This window comes from Diadema antillarum, unplaced genomic scaffold (genome assembly GCF_040938485.1).
Source record: "Diadema antillarum isolate AM-2024a unplaced genomic scaffold, OU_Dant_1.0 seq00000774_RagTag, whole genome shotgun sequence".
Lineage (NCBI taxonomy): Eukaryota > Metazoa > Echinodermata > Echinoidea > Diadematoida > Diadematidae > Diadema > Diadema antillarum.
The window spans coordinates 39486-66253 of record NW_027271663.1 but is presented as its reverse complement, the minus strand read 5'-3'; the positions used below and the strand labels follow the sequence as shown (position 1 = coordinate 66253).

The 26768-nt window shown below is 38.8% G+C and overlaps 1 protein-coding gene across 1 annotated transcript in view; it reads right to left on the bottom strand.

Annotated features, from left to right (window-relative positions):
* Positions 1 to 26768, bottom strand: part of LOC139738917 (AP-3 complex subunit delta-1-like) — a 67819-nt gene that overhangs the window by 16287 nt on the left and 24764 nt on the right. Inside the window, exons 8-20 of the mRNA XM_071649542.1 lie at positions 26389 to 26462; positions 25280 to 25329; positions 23379 to 23428; positions 17913 to 17961; positions 16744 to 16889; positions 15934 to 16082; positions 15147 to 15273; positions 13985 to 14167; positions 13408 to 13563; positions 10760 to 10905; positions 10267 to 10359; positions 9131 to 9351; positions 6306 to 6353 (exon numbers count right to left, since the gene is read on the bottom strand). Of these exons, the coding sequence (XP_071505643.1) occupies positions 6306 to 6353; positions 9131 to 9351; positions 10267 to 10359; positions 10760 to 10905; positions 13408 to 13563; positions 13985 to 14167; positions 15147 to 15273; positions 15934 to 16082; positions 16744 to 16889; positions 17913 to 17961; positions 23379 to 23428; positions 25280 to 25329; positions 26389 to 26462 (1492 nt within the window). The remainder of the gene's footprint in view (positions 1 to 6305; positions 6354 to 9130; positions 9352 to 10266; positions 10360 to 10759; positions 10906 to 13407; positions 13564 to 13984; positions 14168 to 15146; positions 15274 to 15933; positions 16083 to 16743; positions 16890 to 17912; positions 17962 to 23378; positions 23429 to 25279; positions 25330 to 26388; positions 26463 to 26768) is intronic.

Sequence of the window (26768 nt, the reverse complement as noted above, 5' to 3'; positions counted from 1 at the left end):
TTGACGTTCGCGAAATTAAAATGCACGCGAACATTCCTCGTTTTACAGTATATTATTACACTTTGATACAGTTGAATGACAACATCACATACTCTACTGCATGACATGGAGACACAGGAGTTCTACAGTAACACAAGACACACACTTAGCTTTTTCTCACAACGTTGAAATATTTGGCATGCATGCTTTTGAATGGCAACGTGGCACAAGGTGTGCAACAACACTTTACAAGTGGCAGATCGTACAGCAGAACAAAAGACATTGCACCTAATCTTTGAGAGGGAGCACTACCAAACATTCATTTTGTGGGGTTGGTTTTTTTTTTCAACATACTTTCATCTGATCAAAACAAAAGCCCACATTATAACTTTTTAAAGAATGGTGTTGACATGACTGGATACAATCTGGGACATTATAAATGACAGAAGAAATGAGTGTAAACAACAAAATGAGAGATGTTTCCCTTTAATAGCTTTAAATATGCCATGAGGCATCAAACTGTACCATGTAATGATTTAAATGGTAAACTCTAATATGTAACAAAAACATTGTATAACAAAGCCTATGGTGTTTTTTTTTTTTTTTTTTTTTAAGAATGAGAGCAACCGGACTGCCACATGCACTTGAATGCGACGTCTCCATCTTCTTTCTGTGATTGCCATATTACACTATAGAGTCTGGCCCATTACTACAGTACTGTAAATGTAGTGAAGTCTATTGATCATGACCTTTGACCTTGAGATATGACCTTTCATTCCTCTATACAGCTTCCTTTCTGTACCTCTCACTGAATGACATTCTCATTGGATTTTCTGTAGATGAAATTATGGCTGCACAATGACATCTTAGCTAAAGCTAGGAACCAGAGACTCCAACCCCAAGCACCTTCTGATCTGGAGATTCTCCCATCTAAAACCCCTAGCAAACGGGAGACTCCAACTTAATGCGCAAAGCGCACATCACGAGCGGGAAGCTCGAAGTTCCTTACGGCCGGGGTCCAGGACCCTCTTAAGGGTCCTGGAAGCTCTAGGGTTCTAGGTGCTCTCTCGTGCTATCTAAGGCTTATTTTTCAACATACGATGACACTTAGTAAGAAATCATTTCAAGCTGGAGACACAGAGCCAGTGGAGGGGGGGGGGGGGGGGGGGGGGGAGAAAATTTTAATCTCAAGCGGGAGAACGGGAGATTTTGCAAAAATGGGCTTTCGGCGGGAGATCTCCTGTCGAAAGTGGGAGAGTTGGAGTCTCTGAGGAACCTCTGATTCTTCACCCTCACCATTTGATTTGATATTATTCTGTGTATTCACATTCCCTTTCTACTATAATATATCAGCTTTGGATATTTCGAGTGAAGTTAAAACAGGAAGTCAAGTGACTTTTGACCATCACCCTAAAATCTATTCTTTGTTTTGTTTTCTTTCTTTCTTTGTTGCTTAATCTTATTCCTCTTGAAGACTTTTCCACAATGTACATGCCTCACAGATTGAGTCCTGACAGAGTTTTGTTGCAGAGAAATCTTCTCTTTTTTTTCAAGGTGAGCAAAGAGCAAACTAACAACTTGAGATTGATAAAGAAGGAGCCCAATACACCAAGAGAGTGACACAAAATCCGATACAAAAGGCAAAGACTTCCTTTTTAGGCAATATGAAAGTGGAACTAAATATCGGCTGTACAAGAATGATATCAACAGAATAACAGAAAGAAGGGGTTTGATAATATTTTAGAGACGTCAAAAGTTGTACTCCTGTTCCAATTAAGTAAGGACGAGAAGAAAAAAATGGAATGAATGTGTATGGTATAAAGAACATACTGCCTTTTCTTCTTTCTTTCTTTTTCCATGCATGCCCTCAAGACCCATACTTCCTTTCAAAGCAGATTGAATTGCACCAGTCAACCCCATAAACATATATATTTTTCTTTTCCAAATGAATAATTTCCAGCTGCATACATTGAGGAAAAACTGAGGCTGGTTTACGCTTTTGTGGCACAACATCCATGAGGGGGCTCCTGTGGTCTAGATCATCTTCTGAGTCTTGAACGGAGAATAATCAGAGAAGTCTCATTAGAATGCTGTACACTGGATGACAGCCAAATTTTACATTACTACTAATTGGCAAATATACTGTATATGGTGGGCTTACACATGAGTACAAACGCAACAGGCTTCTAATGATGGATTGGCCATGTTGTGAAACTTAATGACAGAGACATTGTTGCCTGATTGTCTTCACACACCGCAGGGCAGTACAAAGTGTCAAAATATTTCCCGCAGCTGGTGTTTCCACCGTCTGAACAATGACACCGAAGCACTCTCTAAAACAGTCTAATGTTTGTTTCATGATTAATCATGTACAAATTGTCTATAGAACTTACACAACAAAGAAGAAAATATCATATCTTAATTATTTCAGAACGAAGAATTTCTTGAACCCTGGTTGCTAGGTGCTGGAAGTGCCTACCAATGGAACTACATGTATACACACTACTATCATTATTACATTTTGTCCTTTTGGTTTCTGTATATTTCTATCCATATATTTGCTTCGTTTTCCAATCAATGGGCACCTGTACTTGATGCTTAGTACAGCCAAAGCAACGCAAGTATCAAAATGGTCTGCTTAAGTGTGACCCACCATCATGTTACTGCGATAAAGTTGCAGACATAAAAATCAAAGAGAACTCATATATTGTAGTGATATTGAAAAAACAAACAAACATAAAGCTGTCATCAGTTTAGAAACATGTATTTTGTATGTTTACTATCTCAAATCAGTATTTCTTACTTGTTTATGCGTGCTTTGAATTTTTTTTTCTTTCATTAAGCGGGTTATCATGGTTTTGTATTGACCTATTGCATTCGTATGTTAAATCTATAGCAAGCTTGGATGCATCTCAACTGTACGGCTAATTCTCATAAAGAAACTGTTTATCTGAAGACTAGTATTTGATTTTGCTTTGAGGTTGCTTTTTGGAAGGAAAGTGGGGTAAATTATATATCATTTAATAGCTTTGAGAGAATCTGCCAAAGTTTAAACATACTAAAAACAGGACACTACTAAGCAGCAGCTTTCAATCAGCTTTTCTAATGACCAGTAAAAAGACAAGGAGATAATCTTGCCCATGACCAAGGCTTTCCAGAAATCTGATACGTTTCTTATACCAGCAAAGATACGACAATAACAAATGGATGCAGCTTGAGAACTGTAATGAGCTAGGAAAAGATTCTGGCATTTGGAGAGCAGATAAAAGTGTGTTTAAGGCGGTAATGATGTACAGTATTGTGGGGAATTCCCCTGCATAGTACATGAACATACAAATGTATCTCAGCCAGCAGCCTACAGTGGACTGGACATCGAAAGCGAAAAGTAATGTAAAATGTGATGATTTAACGAGACACATGTAACCACAGCCGCATTATCAATCTTCTCCTTTCCACAGCTTGAAAGTATAGCCAAAGACACAAAGTTCACAGGAACAAATGTTTGCACACATGCGCAATGATAGGTGGAGTGATTACATGGATAGCAGCCCTCACTGCATTTCTTTTTTTTTCTTTTTTGCAGGGTTAAAGAAAATATAAATCATCTATTTAGTTAGTTATCCATCCATTTTGTCTATTCATTTATCTACTTATTATCTCTATATGTCCTGACTTATGTATTCATCTACTCACTGATTCACTCATCTATTTTACTGCCATTATTCATATGTGTGTATTCTATCATCTATTCCTTTATTCATAATTCCTTTGTTTCTACATCTATATGTACTCACTCTTAACAGTCTTTGCCAATTTGTGACACTAATGCACGATTCAGAGCTTGCAGCAATAGTAGTCGGAAGCTATCGAGAGCAAACTAAAAGCAGAGTGCAGATTGATGTGTTCTGTATTAACGAGGACCACAAAAACAAAATATAACCACACACATTCAGTTTCTGAGGGGGTCTGGGAACATCGTCTACAGTTTTTGACCTGACCAATCAACAGTATGGTTAATTTTTATCAAATATTCTGGCAACATCGCATTTTTTTTTTTTTCTTGAAGCTGAAAATCAGAGAGCAGACATGCTTTCTCAGACAGAGCTACATTTGGAATAATTGTGTAATGCAGTTGGAATGTCATCACTCATCCCCTCATGCAACCCCTTCCAGACAATCTGAGAAACGGTTCCTTCTCATTCTTGCAGCACGGTACAAATCGCTGCCACTAGCTGGTAGCCCCACAGGTGCCATTTCGTACAGGGGTTTGCAATGTTTGAAAGTTGCCGTAATTGCAGTTACCATGGTAATGACTCCAATACTCCCATATGATTGGTTGCTGAACAGCTGCCACTGAACTGCAATTATTACACCTTACGATACTGCAGTAGTTGTAATCAGCTCTATGAAATGGTGCATAGATCACACTGGAACAGTTATGTGAAGACTGTATCAATCAAAGAGCTTAATCAAATAATACCCTATTCACAATGGGATGACTAAAAGAGTATTAATCAAGCAGCTTTGTGAAATGGTGCCCAGATCACACTGGATTGGAACAATTTAGGATTGTGTCAATACAGACAATATGCATAGTTGTGTGACTGTGTCTGCTGTCTGCAGATAATAGGCCCTTTCAGCTTTATTGCACGAGTGTGTCCAAGTTACGAATCAAACAAGTTGGTGTGGAAACAGCACATGTCAATTCCAAGACGGATGTAAAATTTTTATGTCATGACAGATATCCATGATTTTCCTTTCATTACCTCCACCGCCAATGATGTCTTTGCTAGCGTTCAGCATTTAGTTGCTTGTTCATCTCTTTAGCATTATTACTCCAAGACTGAGAACAGATTTGGATTATAAAATTTTCAGGGTATGTCCTCTGCGGTAAAGAGAGCAGACAATTAGTATTTGGTGAGGCTCCAGACAATGATCCAAGTTCTGGATTTTTTTGAAGGATTTGTTCCTAGTTTTATGGCATTAGTGACGCCATGACATGGGAGGTTTGTGCATGGAAAAGAATGTTTCATTCTACACTGTTATTCAGTATCCTAGATAATGCTTTGTTTGTTTTTTGGTTTCTTTTAGAATTTGGGCTTTTATTTCAACAATATGACCATTGATGGCCCAACACTATTCTGAACTGAGGGCTACTACATTGGAATATGTAACACACACGAAGGTGCATGCAAAATGCATCAAACATAAAGAATCTAGGCCTTGATGTTTTGGGTTTGGGTTTTTCCTTTTCCCTCCTATTCTCTGCGGTTGCAATAAGCCAGTTCGGAGTTACATTCTGCACATGAGCAGATAAAGATCATCTGAGAAAAACGACATATTGAGATACAAAGTTGTAATAACATGGACAATTCCTGAGGGGACGGTTTCTTTATGTTGCAGTGAAAGAACATCTCTTAATATCTAGGGGAGCTTTTTCAGAAGAAAAGCAGGTTGGATTTTGTAGAGCGAGTGACACCAACAATTGTTTTGTTTCGATGGTTTACAATTGGGGGCCATTTGAAACATCACTAACTGCGAACTGGTCTATTGTATGCATTTTCTTTATAACTGTAACTACACAAAGCGCACATGACAGGCAAGTGTACCCAGCTATGCGGCTAGACATTTGGAGGAAAAGGAACTAAAACAAAATGATAAGAAGAAGAACTCGAAGGGTAAAAGATCTGTATTCAAGGGGAGTGTGCTTGCAAGATTCTTTATATCATTGAGCACTTTTTATCTATGGGCATTAGATATACATTGCACATGAATTTCAAGGGAATTACTCTGATGTGGAGGCAGGATAGAAGGAAAAATAGAATTTGCATTAATCATACGTTTTGGCTAAGAGTGAGCAGGTATTAATGTAATCCATCACTCAACAGATCAAAAAAAATAATTGAAAATGCAGCTGCTTAATATGTGCCTCTTTCAATGTAGTAAAAAATCATAACATATTTTTGGTATATCGTCAGAAGCATGGCTACAACACAGTTGAAAGTTTTGAAATATTCAAAGTAAAGTGGCTTGGAAAGAACATTGGGCACCAAAGGAATAATCATTACTAACTAAACTCAGTGTTGGAAGGCTAAATATTTCTGCAATAAAACCTGTGTCGAAAAGATAAATGTGCTGAACGAGACTGCATCTCAAAAAAGAATTTGTCTGCCTTTGACTCGTGACCCTTGACCCATTAACTCCAAGAGGTCAATTTTTGTTTGGGGGACTCAAGGCCTAGAGACAGAGCATGCTTGGACACGTAAAAGAAGGCATGGAGGAAAAGCTTGGCTAGCGGCGTGCAGCTAGTGGAGTCTCTGATTCACCTGGAATATCGTCGTATGCCGGGGGCCTTGGCCGACCCTTGGTCATGCCTACATGTTTGTTAGCCGGCCGAGTGAGGGCAGGGTTTCGAGGAAAAAATAATCATCAAAGAAATGATGCAAGTACAGAGGATTGTGAGAGGAGATACTTTCAAAAAAAGCAAATAATCAAGACAAAGAACTTGAAAAGAACAACTGTTCGTATGCACTTTTGCCATGAGTCATACAAGGACAAAATACAGTATCCAATGGAGCACAGGTGACATAACTAATACTAATATACACCGAGAACGAGATAACATACTGTATACGCCATATATCTAGCGAGTCTAATTTTTCGTGAATATGGACTTCCCAACAATGTCATGAATGAATAAATTTGCAATTGTGGAGTACAGAAATGAACAGATAAATGTACGCGAGCATGTCATATTCATGTCAATATCAGAGTTAACATTTTTGCATGTTTTTTAAATTTGCGAATAGTACCAGACTCACAAAATTCGCAAAAATTAAAATCCTCCCGAAATATTTGGCGTATACAGTATTAGTGCTTGGTGTGCTGCCAGCATTGTCCAGTAAACCTCACTTACCATGGCAACATACACTATGGGTGACACATTTAGTTGGCACTGGCAGTAAATTTGTAACGCAGCTGTGTGAAAATTGTGCCACTTCCACGATAAAGCACATCAATTATGCATCTTGCATTTACGGTATACAAAAACAAAAAACAACAAAAGAATCTTATTGTATCTGGCACTCATGCCTTCTCTTTCACTACCACACATGTAGATCTATTCAAGATATTCCACTGGAAACAAACATATAAAAGGGGCCCTTCACCAGTCTGATGGCAGTTTGGTAAAATAATGCTGCAAAGATAGCGGACATAACTTTGAAGATATGCCAAAATTGTGCCATATATTGCTACGGAATCATGATTTCTGGTTAAATTGATTTTTAGCACACTACACCTGTACCTATTCCCTTGCTTCGCACAAAAGGAGAGAAGTTCTGTGAACTAATGAATACAAGGTCAGTGAAAAGTAACTCTGTACAGATATCTGCCAAAGAGAAATTTGAAAGGAGCAAGCATGGTAAAAGGACAGTGGGAAACTGAAGGTAAGGTCACCATGCTAACACTACAACCACAAATAAAACTCAGGCAGTATACTGTAGAAGGCTAAAATAAGATGTCATGAGCAATCATTCACCAGATAGGCATACAGAGCAGATTGGACACTTTACCTCAAACCTTTCCCTTCACTTTTGAATACTAATGCAGGTGTCATACTGTACCAAAGTAAGCAAAGATGGACACCCAATAAAGGAATTTTTCAAATTTTGGCTCTGATTGTATAAAGTTCCTGTCATTGTGAGAACATCTCAAGCAATTGTATGACTGTCAATTGAGTTTTTTGGCAGCAACTTCGTGAGTGGTGGCAAAATCTTTGGCAAGCATAAAAATAGCCCAAAGATCTTGCAAAGGTGCATTTCATATTGAAGATTCACATCTTCATGAAGCCTCCTATAGATGGGTGTCATTGTGTGACCCTCCATAGGCATTGCATATGCTTCACTTCTATAGCTCTCAACCAAGTTTGGGGTCAACTTCGTGCAAAATTGAGAATCCCATATTCCCTATGGCCATCTTGTGCCAATTTTGGAACAGTGTTATGGCACCCTAATAAACAAAAGGGGGACAGAAACAAACGAACAGCTCTCATGATAAAGCATGCATGCATCAGCATCAGCATCAGCATCAGCAAAGAAGAACTGCATATAGCCCAGTGTTGGTAGAGACATCAACACACCTTTCAATGGCTACATATTTCTGAATGAGCACAATGTATCACCTACCAATGTCATCTCCCAACGATTTCTTATGTCTTTGCACCTTGCAATCACATATGAATCACTGTGATACATGCTGGGCACCTTTTCTCTGTATCCCTATTCTTTTTGCAGAAGCAAAATTTTGCCTCATAACCATCTTCTGCTTTCATTCAGTCAAATAAGACATGCATGTATCATTTACCCTTCTATGAACTTACCTGAGAAAAGAGCAATTGTGCATTTTTTAAAGGTTGTTGCCTCATTTGAATCATGACAAGTCATAACAGAGTGAGCAATGTAGCATACCCATGATTCAATAAGACACAGTTCTTTGTACTGGTACGGAATTTGAATGGGAGTCTAAAAAGGAAGATTCATCATACTAATCAATGGATAATCTAGTAAACAAACTTACAATTGCACACAATGTTCCAATGTTTTATTTCATAAGCAAAGGTTGAACTGCACATACAAAACCAAGATAAGGGAGGCAACTGGGTTGGAAGCAAGAGAATGTGTCCCTTGAATTGACTGTATTGCACTTGCTTTACCCTAAAAGCTGAACTTTTTGTGCAATAGATTTTTCACACTCAACCAGGTAAGACAAATGCTGTGTGCTTTTAATTTTGAGAGAGCACTCAAAACAGCTCACAACTGCCACAGAGGTTAAGGGATTTTGCAGCACCTACGGCAGTATAAGGTATCTGGTCTGCATTACAACAAATTCACTCCTACTACAGGACTAGCGAACTTGAAGAAAGCTACAAATAACGTAAAATTAAGCAAAAGAAGCAAAAATATGTGTGTGCTTTTACTTTCATACTAGTTTGATGTCACACAAACCATATGAAAATCTCCACTTTTACAGTACTTCATTGCATTTTCTCCTTTTTTTTGGGAGTGGGGGAGGGGGATGGCAAGAGAGGAACGGAAGCAGAAAAAGTGAAGAGAGAGAGTGTGTGTACCCCACACGCTCTTCCCATGCCTACCTGGTACATGGAGGGGCACGTTGAGGTCGATCTGGGCCACGGGGATGCTGTTGACAGGCGGCTCGTTCTCCGCGGCCAGATCCTTCAGCTTCTTCTTGCGCGGGGTTCGGTTGTCCTTGAGGTAGTGGGGGTTGTTGGCCTGCTCCACCCGGCGCGCCTCCCGCCTCCTCTCCAGCTCGTCCTCGTCCAACTCCTCGTACACAACCTTCTGGTGGTTCACTCTACAATGAGGAATCACCACAAAATTAAATAATGCCTCCGGCACCACTTCATGGCAGAGGCATAAAAAGAATACGCCACAATTATGAACTAGAAAAGCACTCAGAGAACGCAGACCTCCACCTTGCAGCTCATTTCCACCCATACATGCATGCTGAAAATTGCCCAAGTTCCCAATATAGAAGCCTTTTGGTTTGCATCATCAGCTTCCACCTGCGTGGTGCCTCAGCGGAGCAAAGCATGCGCTTGAGGGAGCAAAGCATGCGCTTGAGTGCGCAAATGTAATCCTAAAATAGCGCAGCTTGAACTCCAAAGTTCATTAACCCTATGTGCCAAAAGACCAAAAATTCATAAAAATTCCTGGATCACTACCAAAATTCATTCACCCATTCTGTGTGTTATATCAACTTTTCCTGCAAGTTTCATCCAAAACTGTTCACAACTTTCTGAGTTATTATGCAAACAGACAAACCAACGCCAACAAAAACATAGCCTCCTTCCTTGGCGGAGGTAATTAGATACTGGGATGATTTTGCAGAAAAACAAAAAAGAAGAAGTATAATAATATATCAGCCATGATATCACAACACACTTGGTGGTTTTCTCTATGGGCAGCCAAGGGTAAACTCAAATTTTTAAGTTACGACACTATTACTAATCATGCTGAATGGAATAGTACAGATGCAGTTTAGAGGGCACTTCATGAAATACAATGTTCTGGAGGCCAAAAGCATAACACAAAATGTGACAACCTTTCAAATATCAGGTAATGGATATAAATATCAGACAGAAATTAAATAGATATAACTTTGATTCGAGGAAAATGATGCTGATCAAGCTAATAAATGCGTAATCATAATTTTAAATTTTGATATGAAAGAAATTGAAGGAAGCGTTGATAGAAGACAGCATCTTACCTGTGAGCATCATGGATGAACATGGTGTCTATGGTCACTTCCTCATCCGAGCTGTCTGATGGAGGAGCGTTAATCCACTTGTCTAGATCAAGTCTGGAACAACATAAGAAGCAGTCGCGCTTATAAAACCAATATGCAACTTGGAAGCGAAAAGCGATGAACAAAAAACTTATAGTTCGTTGCAATGATTCTTAACCATCTGTTCACAATATCATATATCAATCACAAAATTTACGTGCAATTTTCATAAAACAGTCATATCCTTATTTCTCATTCACAGTGCAAGTCATCTGTCGATAAAATCACATTCACCCTACAAACAGTGATCACCTACTACAATAGATGAGATGCCATGAGAAGTATAGAGCACCAACATAAACAGAGAATGTTAAGAATATATGTATCACAGACAGATACTGGTGCTTTATACCTATCTTTACCAAAGGACAGTAAAACGCCAAACTCATGACAAATGTAAATCTATACTACGCACCCCTCGGGGACTGGGACCTTCTTCTGGGCCTTTGGCGCCACGGGATTCAGCTCGCCAGCAAAGAGGTCAGCCAGCTCTGCGGCCACTGTCTCGTCCTTCTCAAGGAGCTTGTTGACATACTTGAGCAGCTGGAGTGTACAGCAGGCCTGGAGCATGGGACAAAGTTTAATTGTATTAAAATGTCACAATTTTCTATATTTTATAATGATTCAATCCTATAGAATAATTTGTCAAATTCAGTCAAGTATAGCAAGTCTTTAAATCAATTCAAGAGACTGTATAAAAAGCAATTGTTTGATAAACTTGAAGCGCAGTGTAGTTTATGAGATACTTCCTTCTTTTCATTTTTCTATGCCCTCATATTTTGTATTTTTTTTAACTTGAATATTACTGACTATGTTTGTTTGTAAATCAAAACTGTATTACTTTATCTAGGGGATCACTATGAACAAGCCTTTTTTGTGTGTTTTTTTGTGTGAATCATCCACAATCATTTGTATGTTTCGCATTTTGTGTGTGTGTGTGTGTGTGTGTGTGTGTGTGTGTGTGTGTGTGTGTGTGTATTACCAACGTTGATGTTGTTTTAATGCTTGATGTGACATGTGGAAATAAACTCAATGTGGAAATAAACAAGAAGACTCTTCACTCCGTTCCTCACTAGTCAAATGAGATTCAGGGGCAGTCTGAGTATTAAAGGCCGCAAACTTAGGAGCCTTATAAGTTGTACCTTGAGCTCAGACCTTTTGTCATGAGGTTGTATCTTGGTAGACATCATGACCCCATCTCCTTTCAAACTGTGCTGCTAACACACTGGTGACATATGCAATCATTTGGGCAAGCAAAATGAAAACTAACATTACAAAATGCTGCTGATGACTCTGTATATTGTAAGAGTATTGTAAAATCAATTTGTAAGAGGAAAGAGGGAGCTTAAATTCTAATTTGTGCAATGCCTGAATGGTGAAAGATACTCTTAGATGTATGTGATTTGAAAAGAGCTATATCATGTTACCATAATCTATTTTTAGCTGTGACTTCATGGCTGTCTCAGAGACAGGGAAATATATCTTCATAAAACAGGACATGCTGTTGATTTTTTTTTTTTTTTTAGAAACCGCACATGAAATCAGGTTGTCAAGATTTCTGTGCTCACCATTGAAAACTGCTCACGGGGGAAACCCTTAGGGAGCAAAACTTGTCTGCAGAAACATAAACCCTTCCATATACTTCAGACTAATTCCAAGGTGGTGCATGTTATGATTATACAATACCTCTATAGTACAAATCTCTATCACATTTCAAACAACCTTAAAGACACTCAGTCGTGGCGAGTGGTTTGTGCGGCACGGAGACGAACGCAACACGCTGCCTCCCCCATTCTGTATCAAATGTAGTGACCCCCGAATGAGAATAGCGCTGGATCAATGGGTCAGCGAAAATACGGTAGGCTACAAGAGAGCTCCCTGTGCTTATCTCCTAACCCAAAATGGCTGTCCCGAGAGCTTCCGAATGGACGCACACTCTCAGTGCGCATGCGCATGAAGAGAGGCCAAAAGAGCCACGCGTCTTCTGGCCTCTCTCCTCCAATCACCGCAGCTCGCGGTGACAATATTTGTGTATGATGCGTACACACACACGCACACACACACACACACACACACACACGCCGCAGCGTCTTCTGGCCTCTCTCCTCCAATCACCGCAGCTCGCGGTGACAATGTTTGTGTATGATGCGTACACACACACGCACACACACACACTTGTCTCAGTGGTAGCATTGTCCCACACGTTTATGGATATAGCACCGAGTCTGCCATTGCGCAATTGCACGCACAAACTTCGGTCGTTCGGAGTTTACGTACCATTAGGGATGGCGATCGGCTGCCTTTAAGTAACATGTGTGAAATACATACTATGTTTTGGGGTCATATTCTTTTATGTTGAGATGATCACCAAACACACTAGCCAAGGGGTATGTCATAAAATATTTCATGCTTTAAAATGCAATTCAAATCAATACACACATCGATTGCATAATCGGCACTGGCACTGTGCTATTACACCAAGGTCAAAGACAGAGGTGCCATACAATTGCACGAGGGCTAATCGAGTGCTTTGAGAACATGTATAGTCCATGACAGAGTATTCGCCGTTTGTTACAGTATATAAAGTGTGTTCATAACATTGAATCCCCCATGCAAGACTTGACAGTGATATTGCATTGCCATGCACTACAACAAAGTAATGAATATCAAGGGGTGGATATACAGATAAAGGCTACTACCAGAAGATGAATCATTGTTTCATATCAATGGACAAAAAGTCAACACTACATTGGTGCATATGCCATATATTTAGGGAGTCAAAGTTTTTGCAAATCAGGACTTCCCAACAATTTCGTAAGTGGTTACATTCACAATCATGGAGTAAAGTAATGAATAGAGAAAATAGGTGTGAATGTTGCATTCATGTTCAGATCAGAGTTAATATTTTCACATGCTGTTAAATTCATACAATTGTACATTTATTCAGTAATAAAATCGTTTGAAAACACAGTAATAACATTATTTGGAAATACAGTACAAATTTGCAAAAAAACACCCAAAACACCCTGCAAAATATATGACACATATAGCAAGCCGCCATACCCTTTCTTGGACCTCCAGGTCAGCACTCTCAGCAAAGGATGGCAGTTTGTCGATGAGGAGCTGAGTGACCCGCTGGATGTCCTCCTTGTCTTCGTCCTCCTCCAGCTTGGTCAGGATGCTGCTGTATAGCTTCAAGATGTTCTGCACATAGATGCCCTGTAGCCATGGCAACGTGAGGACAGAATACCTGAAGCCCATTGGCAAGTTCGCCCTTCATTTGATTTATCATCTCCATCAGTACTAATCACAGCAACACCTGGTTTCACTAGCACAACACTATGAATGTAATAAGTGGAAGTCTGCCACTATTATTGCATTAATAGCAAAATCACTTTCACTGCAGAGGAGCATCTTCATCCTCATCAATCTACCATCATCCTCATCTCTCTCATCATCAGCATCATCAAAAATAACATCACAATTTTTAAAATCATTGCCATAACTGTAAATCCCAATAGACTGACTCTTCAGATTATCAAATAGCTTCATCTGTACTAGGGAGAACATTACTACAAAGACTCAATTTTTTTTGTTGGGGTACATAAAATTGCATGTGAAAAGGGGATCGTGCACGCACCTGGATGTGTCCGGGCAGGTTGGTGACACGGTGCTTCAGCATCGACTCCAGCGTGACATTCGGTTGGGATAGGTAGCCGGGGAACTCCCCGACGATCCAGGCAGCCGCGTAGAGCACTTCACAGATGCCGTTCCTTTGGGTGGCGTTGCCGACCAATAGGTGGGTGTTCTCCAGCAGCATGGCCTGTGATAAGCCAGCAAGGCAGGGGAGAGGGGAAGGGATCATTATAGGTTGGAGATTCAAATCCCTGGTGATAACTGCCACAGATGCTTCACATAAAATTGCACAGCAAGCATCAATGAGCTTCCATCAACTAACAGTCAGAACCTGTCTAAAGGAGCCACCCAAGGGAGATGAAAAAAGTGGTCACTCTAGACAGGTGGCTACTATAGGCAGTGTCTTTAACATGGCTTTTCTCTCCGGGCGAATTTTTCTAGTGGCTGTACACGGTAGGTGTTCGGTAAGGCAGGTACAGTATGACTGTACACATTTAGTATTGAATAATTTCATTTGGACAAATGCCATCTCAAAAAAGCTATGCAAATGATGATCTAGTAGATGCTATTTTATACAAAATCCAGTTTATACAATCTTTGACAACTGATTTACACTTTCACTCTTTAATATATATTCTGGGTTTAACATGCATCACTCAGTAAGTAAGGACTCCACAAGTTTATATGGCATCCTACAGCTTTAAAACTTTGTGAAATCCCATTTCAATCCTATTTCCAAACTGATTTTTATAACCCAGTGTCAAAGGTTGTGACATTAAAAAAAAAAAAAACGCAAAGGAGTATAGGACACACATTACTCGGAAGTGATGGGGGAGGGGTATGACCAGCAATGTATGTAACTTGCACTGAGAAAACAATTCACTTCACAAAACATACATTTTGCAAATTCAATTACCAACAGGTGAAAAAGGTGCAAGATACAGTACACTTTACATCTGGATCCTCTAGAACAAGAACAGGATTTCTTTGAACTGGTATAAACCCATTTGCACACACCTAGTACCTGCCCACATCTGCAACTTAGGTCAATGGTGAGCCCATCAGTGCCCATCCTTTCACAAGTTTATCTCTCCCCGTCACCTAAAATATCACTGAGAATCAGGCAGGACCTCCGCTCCCTCCTTTTCCTGAACCCCACAACCTACCATCTGTCTAGCAGCAAAGGGCCTGATGGCCTTCACACGGATAGCCACATCCAGCATCTGGGCTGCAATCAGGTTCCCGTGTTTGGTGCCCTCAATTCTCGTCAGCTCCACCAGGATACTCACGTACCTGCCAAATAACAAGCACTAATCAAGTCACGTTGAATAGAGTACAAAAAGCATCATCCCCCAACAATTCACTTGGCTTGGGATTAAGTTTTCATATAAAGAATACTTAAGTACAGCATACTATACGAACTGAAATTGTCACTGCGATTTCATTTTGCAAAATTTCGCAAATAAAAATTAAAAATGTGCGAAAACAACAACATGCAAAAATATCATTTCTTAAAAAAGGTCAAGCCATGCCAGTGCTGGATCACGTGCAACTAGTAACTGCTGTGGGTCTAGTAAGCACGCTGCATGGGCAATGATGTAGCAATGTCAGAGGCATAACACACTAGTACAGCACTTTGAATGCAAAACAAACTACTTGTTTATGTTCAGGGAATCACGGAGTAAAAAAACATCCAATACTAGAATTGTCTCTTGTTACTCATTCTTACACCTGTATTCATTAGTATTTTGTGAAAGGTGAAATAATGATTACTACCCTTGTAACCGTGAAAATGAACAACATGTGAAAATGCTATGATAATTAGAAATTTGTGAAAGTATCAGTATGCCAAATTTCAGTATACATACATTCTACAGTACATAAGCAAACACTAAATACCAACTGGAGGCAGACAACTGATACTATCTTTTGTTTTCACTAAAGGCAACTCACCACTCAAAGTTGATGATGTACTGGTAGTTATTCTGGCTACAGATCTCAAGGATCTTGGCTAGAAGCTCATCCCGGTACACCGACCCCTCTGCCTTGTCCACGTGAATCATTAGCTTCTTCACAATCTCCATCAGGTTCTTCTTGGAAACCTGGATGGTTAGGGTTAAACAATCGGTCTACAGGTCAGCCATGACTCTCAAGACTCCCATCATCACTACTAGGCTGCTTCCACAATTGATACCAAGAAACCCAATTTCCAAACACACTTGCTCTACAGGTACAGATGACGATGACGGTAGTCCACAGAACAATTTGATTTGGGATTAAATGAAATGTACATATTGAAGAATGAGACATATCAAAATATATTGTCACAATTGTACATGCAAGCATGGATCTCCTATCGTAAGTAATTATAGAGCATGTGTACACTCTAAATTATCTGCATAACATAAATGCACTTTGGAAAGGAAAAGGAGTGAATGGCACACACACTGATAAATGTTAAAGTCCATTTTCCTTGGTAATAATCAAAAGGTGAACTGGGTAAAAACACCTCATAAACTATTTGTACAGACATCAAGACAATAGTGGAGATGACAACAGCACAATTAGTACATCAACCATTCAAATCTATCACATGCAAGACGTCTTCAAATAAGCATATTCTGCAAATTTCTATCTGTTTAAATGATGTGAACAGTTTCATCCAATCTTTCCCCAATATAATAGATGCACTAAAATTCAGAGTGATAATAAATGAATGTGGACAGGATGATAATTTCCGATCTGAAGGGTCACGACGCTTACCATGCCATAGAGGAGGTCCAGGGCCCGCAGTCTGATGGACTCATCCTTATCATCCAGGCAGTCCAGGATCAGGTCCTTGTGGCTCTGGACTGACTTGGGGTGGGTCTTGAGGATCTTGCTCATTGCTAGCAGGCCCAGGTACTTCACTACAGGAACATGGAAAGTTTGTCATTCAAGCTTTCGCTTTTGTTTTTTTAATATAAATTCATTACATGGGGGGGGGGGGGGGGGTAGGGTCTTCTTATAATTTCCTCAATGGAAGCCAGTCTGATTTTCTCTGTAACCATTGCATGAATAATCGCTCATGTAACAATTTAAAAGCAGGTGTAAAAAGCAAATACACAAACATGCTTGCTTAGAGACACTGGAGAACTGTCGCATAACATCACACACATCAAGCATCACACACATGCACTTACACTCCCAACAAAAGGAGAGGTTCCATTATCCCGGTGCTATACAATGTCTATCCATTGATCAGAGAACATAAAACTAAAAATTCTACCAGTGTTTTCTTTATCTTTTATTATCATAGTCATTATTGAAATGGGAACTTACTGCTTGCTTCTAATCGCCAGAAGCGTCCTTTTGGCTATATTTGATTTATAATACAATTAACATTGATTTTGATTGCAAACAAGGTCACCACTGGTAATGACAGCATGGCCATCTTACTGGGCATGATCTGTGATATATCACATGGCTTTCTCGATGTTGACTGTATGCCACTGTAAGAAAACAAATGCTATTTACATACAAATATAGTTACTACAGCAGGGCTGGCAATTTCACCAATCAAAATCAAAGAAAATTCCTATGAGCAATCAAGAAGATATTGCATGATATACATGTATGAATCCCAATGGGCAAAAAATAATTCCCTCCAAAATTGAGAGTTTTCTATTATCGTAATATCTGGACATGAAGAGATATTGAAGTTTTCTGGAAGCCTCCTGCAGACTCAGGCCTGACTTGGCAGCTCCACTAGGGCAATTTAAAATCATTCTCTGTTGGGGTTCTGTTCGTGCACACATGAAGTGTGTGCATGCTTTCTGCCTTTTTAATAGTATTTTAAAAGACCAATTTTTTTTTTCTTCTTCTTCTTTTCTTCTTCTTCCCTTTCATGCATAGTGCCAGAGGCTTTTAAAGACAAAGTTGTGGTAACTTACGGTTCTGGTCAGAGTCCTCTATTAAAATCCTCAGCTTCTGGACACACAGCTGCAAGAGTAGCAGTCAAAAACCAAACACGTATGTCATCAATATCACTGCCGATACTCACTCGGTCAAAATGTACAAACACTTCCCCAAATGAGTTAGAATTAACAAATTTCTTCAAACAAATTCAACATTCGTAATAAAAGAAATAAAATACACAACAACAAAAAATCACTTATAGTCAGTGTGCTCACAGAGAACATGATTCTTCATTCAATACTTTCATACTTAAAAGTAAAATTGTCTTAGAAGAATCACTTCTGTTTATAACAAAATTGATCCCTCTTCTTTTCTCTTCTTTTTATTGACATAGGTTGCTCAATGAGAAACATCTTCATACAGTGTTTGTACGATAATATACTTAAATTTTGTCTTGGATGCTGTCTATATACAATAGAAAACTCTCCCTCTTCTTGTGTGTGTGTGTTTTTCAGGAATTTCATCTATATTCATGACTATTATTTATCTCACAAGCACATGGAATTTAATTGCTATCAGCATTTTCCATATGCAATGACGTTACAGCTCACATATTGACTGAAAAAATTTCAAGTTATCTACTACACATGCGCCTTTATTGATGGCAACCACATACAAGGGAAGACAGATTTAATATTTCCTTGAACTTTCCTTATTTTTTTCCACTGGAGTAGATAATTGATAATGGTACATGAATATAAAATCCCAGAATGCATGCTACTGTCCACATGTCATCACCAATATGCTCATAAGGTATAAATCTGTACCAACACCATACATATAAGGAGGGAGAGAAAGAATTGGGGGAGAGCTCATAACATTCCTGGAAACCTTATGGTTGAGTTAGAGAGGAAATTACAATGAGACCAACTGATGGAACCTAGGATAGTGCCATTAGGTCTAGATCCCATTTGGTCTTTCCCGCCTGGTCTATCTCATTTGGTCCATTTCCCACTTTGTCCATCCCTTGCACACCTGGGTTTAGTATGAGTCTAGGGTATTGAGGACTATGACTTGTTAGGATCTGGATCTGGATCAAGCATTAGGATTCAGAGTGCAGATTAAAAGTATGGTTTAGGATTATACGGATTCAAATCTGGGTCTGGTGGTATGTATGCACTCATATACTCCAGGCACAAGTATTAGACATCATGTAGAGAAGACCATGTGGAATTGGACAAAATGGCAGCATACTTGAAATGGATGATCACTACACCTTGGCAAATACTATACCAATTGAGGATAAAAAGAAAGAAAGAAAAAACAAGAGTGAGTGAGTGAGTGACTGTGCCATGGCCCAAGGTTTTACTAAACATGCATGGAGACCCATTTGTATCGGTCATGCAGCATGCATGGCATGAAACAAGACTATGACTCCGCCCACTCTTCCATGGTGCATGTCAATCATGCATGGAACGTTCCTTTCTTTACTTCTTTTTTTTTTTGGGGGGGGGGGGGGGGGGAGGGGGCAAATGCCACTGGAGTCCAGGGGTATCTGATTCATAAAGCACCTCAAAAAAAGGATTCAAAATTGCAGTAACTACAACTCCCCTCTAGAATATTTTCAGCAATAACAATGCAGTCACATGCATCCAAGATGTATGACTGTAGTATTGGTGCTGCAGTCGTCGCAGCTTATGCATGTTTCAAAAATCTTTCCTCATATCAAAGATACACTGTTCATGGTGATTTGCAGTTATTATCACTACCACAGCAAAAGCTGATTGGCTTATGCTTTAAAAAGATTTCTAGTTGTTGTCTTTGTGGTAATATCTAGATACCCTGAATTCTTTTAATGCACAAAGTTCCGGACTGCCAAATGAGGCAAAGTTCACCAACTTCCTCTCTCAGTCCAGTCTAAATCAACAGGTTGAGCAATTTACCTTTTTCTGGAGTACATCCATGAGTTATTTTGCCTTTTTAATAGTTAAAGATAACATGTGCACGTGTACATCTTCTCCTTTCAGTGCTTTGTATTATTCTCTTTTCCTTTAAGATATCTTGTAAAATACATGTATCATTTTATGGACAGATGCCTCGACATATAAAGCCAGTTGGTAAATAAAGCAGGAGTGACTGTAATATATACAACATTCATGTTGCACACACTTTTTTGCTCCTCTTAGGAATTGTATGTCAACAGCTGAGTACATAAACAGATTTCTTATGTAACTACATAGTTAATCTCTATGAAACAGCAAACATATGCCATGATCTAATGAGCAACTTTCCCCCAATGAATATAATACTTCTAATGGATAAAAGAGCACAAAACAATGGATAACAATTAAAAATCAAAAATATTGCACTAGGTTACTGTCTGCAAAAGACAGGTAAATGTCTCACACCTCAGTTAGTAATGGTGAATGTGTTAACACACTCTGGCTCACTACAACATTGCTATGATTTGTCAGCTTGAATTGTGAACACAAACGAGTCATGTTTATACTATTCAGCTTAATGGCTTCTAGTAATTGGTTACTGTTTGGTTTCAAAATTTTCACTCCACACTTAATCAGAGCAGATATTGAATATATCACTCCACTAGATTAATAAAAATTAATTGGGAGGTGGGGATACCATTGACCTTAACCCCTGACCACATCCCTTCTCTGACCTTGCTTGGTGTCTGGTATTGCAGATGTAGATCCACCAAGGAAAGATTGAGATTTGGGGCCCACCACAGGTCAGTCTTGCAAAATGTGCTTTACCCACTACAGGTACCCTATTTGAGATTCAGGCTGCCCACATGACATAAAATCATATAATAATCAAACTGTTTGATGCTGCATGCATGAGCATTTTTTTTTTTTCAATGTTATCCTGATCTTGGTATTTTTCAGGTTCTTTGGAGATCATATTATATCAAACAGAGGTTTAATTTACATACATTTGTGATCAATTGGTGTAAGTTCTGATTCAATTAAAAACAGTAAGTCCAGATTAATTGATTTAATATTATACCTTCATTATACATTTGTGATGCGTATTTCCACATCAGAATGCATTTCAAGATCAGCTCCTAAACTACTGGAATTAGCAGGTGGTTCAACCAACAAGTTATCAAACTGCTAAAACAACTTGTAAGTACAAAAGTAGCTCAAATACAGTATCAAAACTTTTGGCACTGTTAATAAGCTTTAATGATCTTGCTATTAAGCAGGAGCTTGCTATGCTTGTGCTTTAAGGTACAGCATGTACAATCTTTGAAACAAGTGTAGTATTATTTGAAGGCATGTCAAGTGTACAACAACCTCATACAGAAAATTTGACTCGTGCAGCTGCATATACATGGCTTGTTTGTTAGTAGTATTATAAAGTTTGGATTCTTTTCTTTGCTTTTGCAGTAATGAATCTGCATACCACAGGCTGTTACTTTTTTTAGTTCTTTTTGGGGGAGGGGATTTTCTTTTATGGATACATTCCACATTTTACTAAAATGTGCAAGACTCTGTACAGGTGCACAAGCGAATGATGTATGCTCATAAATAGTAGTATTCTACTATGCAAACTCTTGGTTTTGATTAGCAAGCATCAAAATATATCAAAATGAAAGAATTATTCAGCAACTGATGCTGGTTTTGATTAGAAGCAAAATTTGATGTACATCATGTTGGAAAATAAAACAATTTCTTGTGAGCAGAGTGAATGCAACAAAACTAATTTTTACCAATTTGGTACTGCACAAAGTTCATCTACTTTAAAAAAAAAAATAGAAATGAATAAATAAATAATCCTACTATTCAATGAAAGTGTGAGAGAACTTTCCTCTGAGCTGATCATTCCCCCACCCCACGCCAGGTAACACGTTTTACAGTTGTTTAGGAGCATTTACCCACAGCCACTCCCTGCATGCCAAGTGCCCTGGCATCATGTTGCAAAAGTTGCAGCATTCAATCTGGAAAACCTCATTTGGGAAGACCTGTTTTAATTCTTTAACTGCTTACCACTGGGTCAGATGACACCCCAGCCCCTCGGCGAAAGTTTAGCAAAATGGGCTCGCTGAACTCTAACTCACATTATGGGTGAGAGTTGGAACAAATGCATGTTAAAAGATTAGTAGCATGCTCAAATCATGGATGTTTAAAAAAAATAATAATAAAAAAATATGGTGGCATGAGAGTTAAAGGAAGTGAGCTCTCTGAAGGGAAAGACAACAAAATATTTTGCATTCGCATTTCAAAGTGCAAGCATCCGGTGAAGGTTTACATTGGAAACAGAGATCGATCACAAGAAATTTTGAAATGTAAGCATCAAGTGTACTGGCAGCCCTTTCAAATAATAATTAAAACTCTGCTTGATAAAGATTTACGAATGTTTTTGGATGATATCAAGACTCAAGATTGCAGGCCAGAGAGGTATATGTTTTAGAAAATGAAGTTGATGGACATTTCACCTCTCAAACCAAGAAACTTTGTTTAAGGCACCACACATTTAAGAGAAATTGGAGACTACACACATTGTAAGCCACTGAGGCCTGTCTCCTGGATTCAATTATTTCATGTTTTACTTTTCTGGTGGGATTTTGTTCAAAAAATCTCCCAAGTTTTTGAACTAGTTTCTGCCATAGAACAGTTTACAGTGTAAAGGGAAATGCTAATCAATAGCCCCACATATACGTGGATGCACTGGAAATTTGACAAAAATCAGAAAGATTCTAACTAAAATTGATTTAATTCAGACAAAAAGTCCTGACAATGTGGGTTTTTAATGCCACAGTAGATACTTGCTACAAAGCAATCTACTACAGTTTGACTTTGGCATAATTTTCAGATGGGGCTGGACAGGGGCTAACGCTTATTTGTCATGAATAGCCTTAATTGTTTTCTTTTATTTCTGATGATGGACAGGTAATGATATTTACCCCTTCTTGGAGATATACGACAGCCATGATTCGATCCCCATTTGAATATAGTGACTTCCCTCGATTCCCAATAGCAACAAATCTCTGTTTTCCAAGAAACCAACACCATGCGGCACCTCAGGAACTCACACACCTGCTTACATGCACATGTGGGTGCATACTTGTAAATGCCTTTCACATGGATCTGTCAACTGGAACACACATTTTTATTTTTCCTCATCACAGAACAGGGTCTGTTGGGAAAGCGGACCTCATACAATTATATGTGATGTCGTGCATTCTATGCACAAACCGTCTCAGACTTTATGAACATGCACCCATTTGTCTTGACTCATAGATAATTCTAGCACCCATCCAGCTACCAAACACACCTATATGAGGTGTGGGACTGCAGTTGCACACGTGGGAAGTTGACAGTGGTCCACACTTTTCGAAGGCATTTACAAATGAAAACTGCACACACACACACATCCACACACCCACAAACACTATAAAATATGAAAGGCCTTCAAACTACCTTGAGAGAAAACAAATGTGTAAAATGCAAATTCATTCTGAATAATGTGAGATGGTATACCTGAATGGACGCAGAGTGGTCGGGTATTCCTGAAGACAACGAAATCAAAACTGCAGGTTATCAAGGGATAGTCCAATAAAAAGAGAAAGAGAGAGAGAAGGAGAGAGGGCAGTGGGAAGAGAAAGGGAGGGACGGGTGGAGAAACAGAGAAGGAAAAGAAAAAGAAGGATGGAAGTGGGGGAATGAAACAAAATGTCGAAGCTTCAATAACACTTTAAAAGCCCCCACACTAAAGGCCCACTCACACAATACATCCTCCTCCAAGATACAGAACAAAGAAGATAAAGAAGGATGTACCCTCATCCACATTTTTTTCGTTTGATAAAACAGCTAAAAAATAACTCTTCCTATTAGATCTGAGAACATATATCACCTGCACTCTACAGAATGAAAGAGTGCGATAGGTTTCGAAAATTAATCTCAAGTGATATTTAGAAAGAGGCATGAAATTTCCCATTAGCTCAGAATACATAATCAACACAGCCCTAGCATCCTAATCTTTATTTGCAAGAAAGTAACAGAGCTCCTTTGCCACAAAGGGCAGTGTTTTGATTTATGCAAGTGGTGGGGGAAGAAAAAAAAAGTTTTACCATTCCTTTAGAGCTGCAGGTCAAAATATTATCCTACACTGTGCACTGAATGACTCAATCAGCTGAACTTTACTACATATGTAGTGTATGTGTCTGTTGCACTGTGAGCATCTACTGGCAGGTACCTACCTGAGGTCATGTACCTAAAAAACTTTTATCACTTTATTTATAATAGCCAACGTAAAAAGAGATTTTCACACAGTGACTCCTAGTTAATGCAGACACAGGCATTGGTCATGTCTCTGCTACAGTGTAAATACTAATCCTGACATTGAGGACGGGCTGATTTTGCTATAACATGCATTTTCCATGGACGCCTACCCGAGTATATTTGGGACTAGTGTTTTTCAGGTTAGGCTGCTCACATAACATAGAACTGAAGCCATGAATGACTACACATCAAGAAAGATCACCAAAGTCCCACTGCATGGCATGCAACCATAGACTTGCATCCTGATGAATATCCCATGTAGAACACAGTACACCAAAGGCTATTGAAACTGATAATGGCTAAACAAATAATATAATGGCACCAAGACCTCAACCAACAAGAAACATCATCAGGAGTCAACACAGTTGTAGAATATTAAACGTATGGTCATCTGGGGAGATTTTAAACCTCCTTTGCATGGTTAAGAGCATAGTTTATTGCTTGATTATGTTTTCATGCAATCAGTGATGTACTTTATAGCTTAACCAGAGCATTCATACACACATATTCTTCATTCATTACATGCTAACACTGTGAGCCTTGAAAGGTAAATTTGCTAAACATATTTCAGAGAAACTTTTATAATGCATTGACACTTTAAATGACACTTTTACTAGTTGTCAGGTTTAGGTAGAAATATTCTCTGATATTGCATGGTTTAGGTCTTCTTTGTTCATGAAGATAAAGAAATTTCATAGATCATATTATACCAATATGCATAACTCAACTGAACCTAGCCTAATCTGCAGTATCACACTATGTTGGTCAATCTGTTAGCCATGCATTATTTCAAATGTATGGGACTAAGCAATGTGGAATTATCACATGTTCTGATTTCTTAGCCAAGTATATACATTCAACAATCATTCAAATTTAAATAGATCTTTCACACAGAGTCCTTTACTACAAGATTTTACTTTATGAAACCAATGGCCTTGCATGATTCCTAAATGTAAAATTTGCATAAGTTTCATTAAAAGGAATTCTTTAATGAGCAGATGTTCATACAGCTGTACATATACAATCTGAAGTAAATCTCTACATTTATTATGCATTTCATAGAATGAGGAAGAAAAGGTGACATTATATCTCCTACTCACCTGAAATGACTGTGTTGATACACTCATAAAGCAGTGACATAGCAGAAGTGCTGTCGATTAATGAAAGCAAAAACATAAATTTCATTTCGCTTGAAGGCAATTTTACTAAGTTACAGATGTCGCTTGTAGGCAGAGTTGATGCTGTTGATGCTAGGACATATGTATGGGGAGCATCCTGTTTTGTTTTGTTTTCTGTTTGTTTTTTAATGAGAGATGCATGGATTGGAAAAGGCCATAATGTCATCATCTCATCATTCTCCCACTAAGTTGTACATCAAAATATTATTTAAACCATGTCTTTTTGGTCAGTGCAAATAGCAACTTTGACCCCTCTCCCCTCTCCCCTTTTCAGTCGTAACTGCCAGCTTTGCAGCTTTATTTGATGAAAAGGACACATTTTTTTCCCTAAAAAGTGATTTTATGTGGCTGTGACAAATATTACTGATTGATTTGTGACAACATGGGAGACTTTACAATTCCTCTACCATCCTATTCATCTGATGTTACTGTATTCCTACAAGACAACCTGGAACATGAAGCGGAATTATTACATTTGAAAGTCTTGAGTTAGACTAGAGCAGGATTCTAAATGGCTCTTGATTCAGGTTCACATGATCCATACATACAAGTGCATGCATTCTTTAGGTTTGTGTATCCGCCTCTTGAACCAAGTGATACAACAGCACTATGACATAAGAGGTCACTACACAATTTTAAAGAGGCTGTCATACAAAAAAAAAAGACAGGTAACACAGGGCACTTTGCCGAGTATGTATCCTCAACACATACAATATGTAATTGCAGTATAATCATTCACAGTGCATTTTTTTTCTACACTTGAGTATTCTCCTTTCAGACTAAAACTGTCTTGAAAGCAAGGGAGGGGGGGGGGGGCACTTCATGAAGCATTTTGTCAGATATTTTTTCTGACAAACTGTTATAAGCTACTAAAATCCTTGCATCTGATTGGCTGAGAGCAAATTTGTCTGACAAGTTTGTCGGACAAAACACTTCATGAAATGCCCACCCCCCCTCCCCCAAAAGGTATTTCTGAGACTATATACAGCAATAAATCCAGCAGCATTGTCGTGAGACTAGTATGGCGCTACCTGTGGATGAGATTGGTGAGTGGTTCCAGCAGCTTCTTCCCTAGTCTTGGTTCCAGCGGTGTCAGGGCGCCAAACTGGGGAAAGGAGGAAAAAAATTACAAAACATAAACAAACAAAACAAAACAAAAACAGAAATTGATAAGGCAGCATCTTCATTCTTGTTGCATAGTAAAATTTGGTGGTACTGGAGAGATGGAAAGCAGTCAGCTTCCTTGAAATCAAAGAAGAATCAACAATTGGTCACATCATCTTCCAACTAGAAAATCAGACAGAATTTTCCCCTGTTAGCACAACAAGCAACTCGAAAAACAAGAAATTTGCTCACTGATTTCGCAAAACAATCATCAAACAGTATCTGCTAAATATTGAACATACAGATA